Raw genomic sequence first — 12000 nt, forward strand, 5'->3', positions numbered from 1 at the left:
CACAGCTTTCTTATCCATTCATCTGCTGATGGACATCCAGGTTGCTTCCATGTCCTGGCTATTATACACAGTGCTGTGATGAACATTGGGGCACACATGTCTCTTTCAATTTTGGTTTCCTTGGTATGTATGCCCAGCAGGGGGATTGCTGGGTGATATGACAGTTCTATTTCCAGTTTTTTAAGGAATCTCCACACTGTTCTCCACAGTGGCTGTACTAGTTTGCATTCCCACCAACAGTGTAAGAGGGTTCCCTTTTCTCCACACCTTCTCCAGCATTTATTGTTTGTAGACTTTTTGATAACAGCCATTCTGACCAGTGTGAGATGGTAGCTCATTGTGGTTTTGATTTGCATTTCTCCGATAATGAGTGATGTTGAGTATCTTTTCATGTGTTTGTTAGCCATCTGTATGTCTTCTTTGGAGAAATATCTGTTTAGTTCTTTGGCCTATTTTTTGATTGGGTCATTTATTTTTCTGAAATTGAACTTCAGGGGCTTCTTGTATATTTTTGAGATTAATTCTTTGTCAGTTGCTTTGTTTGCTATTATTTTCTCCCATTCTGAATGCTGTCTTTTCACCTTGTTTATAGTTTCCTTCATTGTGCAAAAGCTTTTAAGTTTAATTAGGTCCCATTTGTTTATTTTTGCTTTTATTTCCATTACTCTCGGAGGTGAGTCATAGAGGATCCTGCTGTGATTTATATCAGAGAGTGTTTTGCATATGTTTTCCTCTAGGAGTTTTATAGTTTCTGGTCTTACATTTAGATCTTTAATCCAGTTTGAGTTTATTTTTGTGTATGGTGTTAGAAAGTGTTCTAGTTTCATTCTTTTACAAGTGGTTGACCAGTTTTCCCAGCACCACTTGAGTAAGGCAGATTTTAAAAGAATGAGATAAGAATAACACTGATTTCATGAACAGAGACAATGTTTGAAAGATAATGTGTGGCAGGGAGATAGGAGAGGCACCTACCCAAGGGCAGATGCAGAAGTTTGGTGAATCTATAAAACAGCCTTGAAGTTAAAGCGGGAATGAGCTAAGCCTTTGGGTAAGGAAAACTAATCCAAGGTAGTTGCCCAGGGAAGCTCAGAGACCTCAGAGCTCTTGAGCTCCCATGAACTCCCATTCTCTACGGCAAGGAGGGACAGCTAAAGCAGAAAAGAGGACACAAACACACATGCAGGCACAAGGAAATGAGACCCTGGAGAAGTGGGAAGGTGGTGAGTCTACATCATCAGACCCAGACACATCATCTCTAAGGTGAACTCTGACCACGCATGAACTCAACCATGATTGTGATCATTTGTCTCTGTTTTCAGATTGGATATTTTCTACTGCTCTGTCTTCAAGTTCACTGACTCTTCTCTTTGCCATCTCCGTTAAACCCCTTCAGAGAATTTCTTTTCCATTGTTGTATTTTTCAGTTCTAACATTTCTATTTTTTAAAAAAAAAACAGCTTTCAGGTTTTTGTTGTTGAGAATTGCTATCTTTCCATGCGTTTCAACGGTATTCACTTTTATTGCAGGGAGCCTGGTAATAATAGCTACTTTAAAGTCTTATAATTTCAGCATCGGCATAACGTTAGAATTGGTCTTTCTTTGTGGTTGTCTTTTTCTCTTAAGTTATTGAAGTTATCTTTTTTTTTTTAGTTGAAAATTTTGTATTGTATCCTGGAAATATTATTTTTGTAAGATTTTTAGTCTTGTCAACATCCTCTGCAGAACGTTGATCTTGTTTGTTGTTTGCTTTAGCAGTCAGCCCCGTGAGTCCTGATCTGTGTGGTGTGAGGTGTGGTTCCAATGCCAGCGGCTATTCAAAGCCTTCTCAGTACTATTCAGTCTGCGCCCGGTGGGCGCCACCTATCGACCAGTCTGGGACTTGGATAGCGGTCTGCAAGCGTGCGTGCTAAATGAACTGCACTACCCTGCCAGGCTCCACTGTCCATGGGGTTCCCTAGACAAGAATACTGGGATGGGTTGCCACGCCCTCCTCCAGGGAACCTTCCCTACCTAGGGATGGAACCCACTATGCTTCCTGCATTGGCGGGTGGGCTCTTTACCACTAGCGCCACCTGGGAAGTCCACATTTTATGGTATATGAATTCTATCTTGAGAGTAAACTTAGTTGATTTATATTGAGAAATTCACTCTGACTGAAAGGACTGCAGATCAGAGGCTGGGGTGAGGGATACATGTGCAAAAGGCTTCACTATAGAGTGTACACTATAGAGAGCATGACCTGGACCAGGTCCTAGGACTTAGCTCGCTTTTTCATTGACAGTGGTGGGAGGAGAGGGTAGAGGCCTTGTACTGCCCGTGGTGCTGATCTCAAGGAATCTGGTTTTTTTAAACCTCCCTGGGAATTTATTTCCCTTAAGCGCTTTTATCCTTCTTCATCTTGGCCCTATGATTAGTGCCCCTGAAGTGTTTTGCCCCAAGACAGTTTCTCAGTGATAATATACATATGATGTAACAGCTCACATTCTTTTTAATAACTCCTGTTGCCCTTGCCCTCAGCAGCCTGAGCCTAGCTTTATTTCATGAATTAAGCTTGAGTTTTGTCCTCTGAGGATTGTCGGTCCCCTTAAGACCAATCCTATATGTGTTTCTGGTCTGAGAGAGGCCAGGAGATAAATGAAACTACAGGAAAAGGGTGGCCTGGATGACGGGAAGTTCTGTCTCCTTGACCTCCTTGGGCTAGAGCTAGGTGATGGCCCCAGGGTCCTTCCCATGGACAAGTCAGCACTGAGAAAGCTCCTGCCAAAGCCTATTGTAACATAAGCATGGTGTGGAGGGAAGCCATGGAGATGTCTTTGGGCAAGAAGGCTGGGGAATGGGATTTGGGGAACAGTTGGTTTTATTTGGGACTAGGACTTTTGTCTGTACCAGCTTGTGTGTTGGGTGAAATTTAGGACAGAGAGTGGGAGGGAGAGCAGTATATAGATTCCAATGGTTTCTCCTCCACCTCCCACACATGTGCTACAGCTCCTTCCCACACCAAAGAGAAACAAACCAGGCCTTTCTCTCTCCCTTCCCACCCTCAAATGTTTCCCTTTTAAGCCTATTTTCCTCCTCCTCCTCGCTGCCTCTCCCACTCCAGGTTTTCATTTCCTTCTTTACTGCTATTCCTCCATCTTTTCCTTTCTCTTACATCTTGTATTTAATAAAAACTCTTAGTGTTCCCAAGATGACTGCAGAGTAGGTTCATCCCCATTTTTGGAACCACTTATTTCTCCTTCCCTTCTCTCTCTTAGTCTTGTGTAAACTAATTTCCCAAGAGCAAGACATGTGGAGGAGCAAAGACACAAAGCTAGACTAAAGCATATTGCCTTTTGTTGGGGTGGCTCTGACAACGCCTTAGGAAGTACTATTGTGCTCTTGCCTGTCTCAGGGCCCTACTGTGCTAGGATAAGCCCATTTTTACCCTGTTTCATCATATCATTTCCCTCCCAAGGTCTTGCAAGGGTCTTGGTGGCCCATGGGGATGCTTTTCCAGTGGTCCTATGCTGACAGTCGATGTAGCCACAGAATGAACAAAATGCATCTTCCTGAAACAACATTTAAAAAAATTTTATTTATTTATTTTAATTAGAGGATAATTACTTTATACTACTGTGATGGTTTTTGCCATACATCAACACAAATTTACCACAGGTATACATGTGTTCCCTGCATCCTGAATCTCCCCTGACCTCCCTCCCTGCCCCGTCCCTCTGGGTTGTCCCAGAGCACCAGCTTTGGGTGCCCTACTTCATACATTGAATTTGCACTGGGCATCTGTTTTACATATGGTAATGTTTATGTTCCTGAAACATTTTTATATAAATATTTGAGGATAAAAGTAGGTTTGAGATGAGATAAACATGGAAATATCTTGAATACTATTATCAGATCAGATCAGTCGCTCAGTCGTGTCTGACTCTTTGCGACCCCATGAATCTCAGCACGCCAGGCCTCCCTGTCCATCACCAACTCCCGGAGTTCACTGAGACTCACGTCCATCGAGTCAGTGATGCCATCCAGCCATCTCATCCTCTGTCGTCCCCTTCTCCTCCTGCCCCCAATCCCTCCCAGCATCAGAGTCTTTTCCAATGAGTCAACTCTTCGCATGAGGTGGCCAAAGTACTGGCGTTTCAGCTTTAGCATCATTCCTTCCAAAGAAATCCCAGGGCTGATCTCCTTCAGAATGGACTGGTTGGATCTCCTTGCAGTCCAAGGGACCCCCAAGAGTCTTCTCCAACACCACACTTCAAAAGCATCAATTCTTCGGTGCTCAGCCTTCTTCACAGTCCAACTCTCACATCCATACATGACCACAGGACAAACCATAGCCTTGACTAGACGGACCTTTGTTGGCAAAGTAATGTCTCTGCTTTTGAATATGCTATCTAGGTTGGTCATAACTTTCCTTCCAAGGAGTAAGCGTCTTTTAATTTCTTGGCTGCAGTCACCATCTGCAGTGATTTTGGAGCCCAGAAAAATAAAGTCTGACACTGTTTCCACTGTTTCCCCATCTATTTCCCATGAAGTGATGGGACCAGATGCCATGATCTTCATTTTCTGAATGTTGAGCTTTAAGCCAACTTTTTCACTCTCCACTTTCACTTTCATCAAGAGGCTTTTGAGTTCCTCTTCACTTTCTGCCATAAGGGTGGTGTCATCTGCATATCTGAGGTTATTGATATTTTCCCTGGCAGTCTTGATTCCAGCTTGTGTTTCTTCCAGTCCAGTGTTTCTCATGATGTACTCTGCATAGAAGTTAAATAAACAGGGTGCCAATATACAGCCTTGACGTACTCCTTTTCCTATTTGGAACCAGTCTGTTGTTCCATGTCCAGTTCTAACTGTTGCTTCCTGACCTGCATACAGATTTCTCAAGAGGCAGGTCAGGTGGTCTGGTATTCCCATCTCTTTCAGAATTTTCCACAGTTGATTGTGATCCACACAGTCAAAGGCTTTGGCATAGTCAATAAAGCAGAAATAGATATTTTTCTGGAACTCTCTTGCTTTTTCAATGATCTAGCAGATGTTGGCAATTTGATCTCTGGTTCCTCTGCCTTTTCTAAAACCAGCTTGAACATCAGGAAGTTCATGGTTCACATATTGCTGAAGCCCGGCTTGGAGAATTTTGAGCATTACTTTACTAGCGTGTGAGATGAGTGCAATTGTGCAGTAGTTTGAGCATTCTTTGGCATTGCCTTTCTTTGGGATTGGAATGAAAACGGACCTTTTCCAGTCCTGTGGCCACTGCTGAGTTTTCCAAATTTGCTGGCATATTGAGTGCAGCACTTTCACAGCATCATCTTTCAGGATTTGAAATAGCTCCACTGGAATTCCATCACCTCCACTAGCTTTGTTCGTAGTGATGCTTTCTAAGGCCCACTTGACTTCACATTCCAGGATGTCTGGCTCTAGGTGAGTGATCATACCATTGTGATTATCTGGGTCGTGAAGATCTTTTTTGTACAGTTCTTCTGTGTATTCTTGCCATCTCTTCTTAATATCTTCTGCTTCCGTTAGGTCCATACCATTTCTGTCCTTTATCGAGCCCATCTTTGCATGAAATGTTCCCTTGGTATCTCTGATTTTCTTGAAGAGATCCCTAGTCTTTCCCATTGTGTTGTTTTCCTCTATTTCTTTGCATTGATCACTGAAGAAGCCTTTCTTATCTCTTCTTGCTATTCTTTGGAACTCTGCATTCAGATGTTTATATCTTTCCTTTTCTCCTTTGCTTTTCGCTTTTCTTCCTTTCACAGCTATTTGTAAGGCCTCCCCAGACAGCCATTTTGCTTTTTTGCATTTCTTTTCTATGGGAATGGTCTTGATCCCTGTCTCCTGTACAATGTCACGAACCTCATTCCATAGTTCATCAGGCACTCTATCTATCAGATCTAGGCCCTTAAATCTATTTCTCACTTCCACTGTATAATCATAAGGGATTTGATTTAGGTTATACCTGAATGATCTAGTGGTTTTCCCTACTTTCTTCAATTTAAGTCTGAATTTGGCAATAAGGAGTTCATGGTCTGAGCCACAGTCAGCTCCTGGTCTTGTTTTTGCTGACTCTATAGAGCTTCTCCATCTTTGGCTGCAAACAATATAATCAATCTGATTTCGGTGTTGACCATCTGGTGATGTCCATGTATAGAGTCTTCTCTTGTGTTGTTGGAAGCAGGTGTTTGTTATGACCAGTGCGTTTTCTTGGCAAAACTCTATTAGTCTTTGCCCTGCTTCATTCCATATTCCAAGGCCAAATTTGCCTGTTACTCCAGGTATTTCTTGGCTTCCTACTTTTGCATTCCAGTCCCCTATAATGAAAAGGGCATCTTTTCTGGGTGTTAGTTCTAAAAGGTCTTGTAGGTCTTCATAGATTATTAACCTCACAAATAATTTTAGAGTGAAGTCTGTTTTATATTTGTCTACAGGTCGATAGAAATATTTTTACATATATTCATTAAATTCCCTTGTAAAATGAACATCAGTGCTTTTGCTGCTGCTCTTCCCATATTTCAGGAAGGGATCAGGGAGGAGAGATCTTTCTATGTTCTATTTTCTTCACAGGGTGGAGCCTCGGGGCAAAATTTCCTGAATGATTAGAGAAAAAAATTCTGGAAAAGTGTAATCCAAGGGAATGAATTTATTTATTTATTTGGCTGCATTGGGTCTTAGTTGTGGCACAAGAACATTGTAGTTGTGGTGCAAGGATTCTCTAGTTGAGTGCCTGGGCTTAGTTGCTCTGCAGCATGTGAGATCTTAGTTCCCCAGCCAGGAATCGAACCTACATTCCCGGCATTGCAAGGCAGATTCTTAACCACCGGGCCACCAAGGAAGTCCCCAAGGGGAATAGATTTAATACCAAAAAACTCAGTTTATTTTTCAAATAGATGTCTTCTAGGACTTTTACTTACTGAACTAAAGGAATGTTTATTCCCCATTCTATATTTTCTTTCTTTCTTTTTATAGGTATCAATAACCAAACTTCATGGGAAATAGATGGGAAAACAGTGGAAACAGTGTCAGACTTTATTTTGGGGGGCTCCAAAATCACTGCAGATGGTGATTGCAGCCATGAAATTAAAAGACGCTTACTCCTTGGAAGGAAAGTTATGACCAACCTAGATAGCATATTCAAAAGCAGAGACATTACTTTGCCAACAAAGGTCCATCTAGTCAAGGCTATGGTTTTTCCTGTGGTCATGTATGGATGTGAGAGTTGGACTGTGAAGAAAGCTGAGCGCCAAAGAATTGATGCCTTTGAACTGTGGTGTTGGAGAAGACTCTTGAGAGTCCCATGGACTGCAAGGAGATCCAACCAGTTCATTCTAAAGGAGATCAGCCCTGGGTGTTCTTTGGAAGGAATGATGCTAAAGCTGAAACTCCAGTACTTTGGCCACCTCATGCGAAGAGTTAACTCATTGGAAAAGACTGTGATGCTGGGAGGGATTGGGGGCAGGAGGAAAAGGGGATGACAGAGGATGAGATGGCTGGATGGCATCACCGACTTGATGGACGTGGGTTTGGGTTAACCCCGGGAGTTGGTGATGGACAGGGAGGCCTGGCGTGCTGCAGTTCATGGGGTTGCAAAGAGTCGGACACGACTGAATAACTGAACTGAACTGAACTGAACCAAACTTTAATGAGATAACATTTGTATTTGACCAACATTTTTTTCTAGGTCAATTTAGTGATGGTTCAACAAATAAACAGCTCATTTAAAATGGATGCACAGTATTACTACAGAGTAAAGAAATATTGACATAATATTGAAGAACATTCACTTTTCAATCACATGAATACAAACCTTACCAGGTATGAGTTTGGTAATGTCCATTATGATCCTGACCTCTCTGATAGCACTCTCTTGAGTACAAAATGTGAAGAGTCCTACTTCTCTGTCTCGTTATAAAGACAAAATAATATCACGTCTACAAAGCCCTTGACAAAAGTGGGCATGTTAAGAAAACTCAGTAAACAGAAACAATTAGGGCTTCCCTGATAGCTCAGCTGGTAAATAATCCACCTGCAGTGTAGGAGACCCTGGTTTGATTCCTGGGTTGGGAAGATCCCCTGGAGAAGGGATAAGCTACCCGCTCTAGTATTCTTGGGCTTCCCTGGTGGCTCAGCTGGTAAAGAATCTGACTGCAATGTGGGAGACCTGGGCTGGGAAGATCCTCTGGTGAAGGGAATAGCTCCCCACTCCAGTATTCTGGCCTGGAGAATTCCATGGACTGTATAGTCCATGGGGGTTGCAAAGAATCAGACGCTACTGAGCATCTTTCACTGGGGGATTAATTATTGTAGATTCTTCTGTTTTTTCTGTAGTTAGGTTTTAGATTATTTCCTGTTTGTCTTCTGGAAATAACAGTGAACTGTACATCTATTTCCATAAGTGTTTGTTTACATTTTTGGTATTTTTACAGGCTCAAGTTCCTGAAGTCGCAATAGATTTAGTATATATTAAAAATCCAGAAGTAGATTGACAAATTGCATTCTAGATAAGTGATATTAATTTATACTTTTACCACTAGGGTGTGAGAAAACCTATCTCAATATGCCTTCATAAGTGGATTTTTTAAAATGTTGACTTGAATTTAGATTTCTTTGATTGCTAGATAATCTGCATTATTTCTTTTTAATATATTGGCCAGTGACATTTCACTCTTTTTTTCCCTTTGTCCTTTTTCTAGTAGAGTATTATTTATAAATAAATATATTTTAAATGTTCTTGATCATTGTGATTTCCTGTTTGTATTTATTAATCAAATATCATTTACCAGTTTTCTTGTCTTTGTGGATACCTGAGGTCTTCTGTTGGCATTCAGTAGCTGTTCTGCATGAATCATTCCACTTGTAGATACATTTTCAACATTTTTGTGGGAGAAGATGAACTCCATATCCTACTTCTCCACCATCTCGATCCCCCTCCCTTCCCTATCCAATTTTTCTATATTTTGGTCTTACAAAGATTTACAAGCCACAAAATTTGACTTCCAAAGATTATCTAGAGATATGTGTTTAATAGAAAATTCACATAAGTTTTAAAATATAACACAGGAGGATTTAAAGAGATTTTACACTTGTCCTGGGCTGCTTTGAGTTATCCCACAGATGGCCCCTGACAACAAACACCACTTGAGAACTATTTATGTGGGAAGATTTGAGAAACTCTAAGCATCCCAGCTTCATTATGGCCAAAATCTACTGCTTATTTTTCTTTACATTTTCCTCTGAATTTGTACACATCAATTTCTTCTAGTACACATTTCTCTTTCTTTAGCAAATTAACCATGGGAAGCCCATCAAATGTTCACCATGAAGAACATCTGTTTATCTAACTTCATTAATCATTAATCTCAATATCTTCTCAGGATTTACGCACCTAGGTTGATAATGTTTGTGGTCATAGGTACTTGGTGACATGTGTATCAATCCATTGATTGGTTCAACTATATTTGTGAAGCCTGTGGTTCACAGACACAGCAAGTGTGAATCAGACATGACCCATGGACAAGGACAGCATTGTACAACTAATGTAATGTATTAATGCTTATAATACAATGTAGGGTGTGGTTAGGGAGATGAGTGTGAAAGCCTTGAAATATATATTTATCTCCTTGGAAGGCTCTTCTAAGTTCCACTTGGGAGTGGTACTCAACAGTGACTTTGATCAATTCAATCCTGACTCTCTAAAGGAGAATGATTGAATTATTATGGTTTTCATTTTGCATGGTTTCTCTCTAGGCATGTGGGGAAGGTCCCATGGAAACACAGAACATCATACAGGTGTCAGAGTTTGTCCTCTTGGGGTTCTCACAGATGGAGGAGTTCCAGAAATTCCTGTTTGTGGTGTTCCCATTTGTCTATGTCATCACCATTGTGGGAACCCTCCTCATCATGGTCACAGTGACTGTTGACGCTCAGCTCCACATAATCATGTATTTCTTCTCTGAAATCAGTCTGTCATCAGATCAGATCAGATCAGGTCAGATCAGTCGCTCAGTCGTGTCCGACTCTTTGTGACTCCGTGAATCGCAGCACGCCAGGCCTCCCTGTCCATCACCAACTCCCGGAGTTCACTGAGACTCACGTCCATCGAGTCAGTGATGCCATCCAGCCATCTCATCCTCTGCCGTCCCCTTCTCCTCCTGCCCCCAATCCCTCCCAGCATCAGAGTCTTTTCCAATGAGTCAACTCTCCACATGAGGTGGCCAAAGTACTGGAGTTTCAGCTTTAGCATCATTCCTTCCAAAGAAATCCCAGGGCTGATCTCCTTCAGAATGTCTGTGATAGACATCTGCTATTCTACAGTCACTTTCCTAAAGATGCTGGTGGACTTCTTGCATGACACCAAGACCATCTCCTACCAGGGCTGCATGACCCAGATCTTCTTCTTCCCCTTTCTGGGAGGTGGGACTGTCTTCTTCCTCCCAGTGTTAGCCTGTGACCACTACATAGCCATCTCCCAGCCCCTCCATTATGTCACCATCATGAACACTCGAGTGTGTGGGGGGCTGGTGGTGGCCGCCTGGATAGGGGGCTTTGTCCACTCCATTGTCCAGCTGGTTCTGATGCTCCCACTGCCTTTTTGTGGCCCCAACATCCTAGATAACTTCTACTGTGACATTCCACAAATGCTGAGGCTTGCCTGCATGGACACCTCCCTCCTGGAGTTCCTTATGATCTCCAACAGTGGGATGCTGCTCCTCATCTGGTTCCTGCTCCTTCTGATCTCTTATACTGTCATCCTGGTGATGCTGAGGTCCCACCCATGGCAGGCGAGGAGGAAGGCAGCTTCCACCTGCACCACCCACATCATCGTTGTGTCTATGATCTTCATTCCCTGTATCTGTATCTACACCCAGCCCTTCACTCCCTTCTCCATGGACAAGGCTGCATCCATCAGCTACAGGGTCTTGACTCCTGTGCTCAACCTCATCATCTACACCCTGAGGAACCAGGAGATGAAGGCAGCCATAAAGAGATTTGGCAAGTGCCTAGTGATTTCCAGCAAGGAGTGAACTTAAAATAGGTAATTTAAATGACAAATCTCTCTGAACCTTTGTTTTCCCATGTAAGAAGTGGAGGAAAGTCTTTGTGGAATGCAGCAGTTGAGATTAAACTAATATTTCTATGTACCTACTCCTGTGTCAGATGTTAGGCACTTCTGTACTTTTGTCTCATTCTCACAAAACTGACAGTGAATATGTTATTATCATATTAAACAGTTTAACAAGCCAGAAAACTAGGAGAGAAGTGACTTGCTCAACAATGAAGAGCAAGTGAGGGGCAGAGCTTGGCCAGGAGATGTTTCCTCTGACTCCATTTCGAGGCAGGAGGTATGGATGGAATTTGAAACTCAGAGTCTCAAATAATCACAAGGGAGAACTTAGAGAGTTCCTCATCTATGGATGAATATCTGTGATGAATACTCAACACTTTCATTTTTTTTTTTTTTTTTGAGCCTCCATTAGGACTTTAGTCATATTGGGCTGGCCAAAACATTAGTTGGATTTTTATATCCCGTCCCTCCCACCCACTCCCATCCCACCCATCTAGGTCACAGAGCACTGAGCTGAGCTCCCTGTGCTACACAACAGCTTCACACTAGCTATCTGTTCTACACACAATAGTGTATTCATGTCAGCTCTGCTCTCCCAGCTCTTCTGCCCTCTCTGCCACTGTGTCCACATGTCTGTGTCTCTATATCTGCCCTGTAAATAGGCTCATCTGTCCTGTCTTTCTAGAGTCCACACATATGCATTAATGTGTGACATCTGTTTTTCTCTTTCTAACTTAGTTTACTCTGTATGATAGACTTTATGTTCACCCATTCACATCACTACAAATGACCCAATTTCATTCCTTTTTGTGGCTCAGTAGTATTCCATTGTATATATACACTATGGTACCATTTTTATAAGGCTCAAAAACAAACCAAGTACTGCTTAAAGATATACAGGTAAAGATATACATTTTAAAATGGTGCAGTGATGAACACAA

At 42.1% G+C, this 12000-nt stretch overlaps 1 protein-coding gene across 1 annotated transcript; it reads left to right on the plus strand.

Moving 5' to 3' along the window:
• The first annotated feature begins 8767 nt into the window (after positions 1 to 8767).
• Positions 8768 to 11377, plus strand: LOC113878116 (olfactory receptor 4D1-like). Its single transcript, XM_027518975.1, has 2 exons — positions 8768 to 9959; positions 10277 to 11377. The coding sequence occupies exons 1-2, from the start codon at positions 9760 to 9762 to the stop codon at positions 11016 to 11018; spliced, it is 942 nt and encodes a 313-aa protein (XP_027374776.1). The 5' UTR covers positions 8768 to 9759; the 3' UTR covers positions 11019 to 11377.
• Positions 11378 to 12000: the final 623 nt, after the last annotated feature.

This window comes from Bos indicus x Bos taurus, chromosome 19 (assembly GCF_003369695.1).
Source record: "Bos indicus x Bos taurus breed Angus x Brahman F1 hybrid chromosome 19, Bos_hybrid_MaternalHap_v2.0, whole genome shotgun sequence".
Taxonomy (NCBI): Eukaryota; Metazoa; Chordata; class Mammalia; order Artiodactyla; family Bovidae; genus Bos; species Bos indicus x Bos taurus.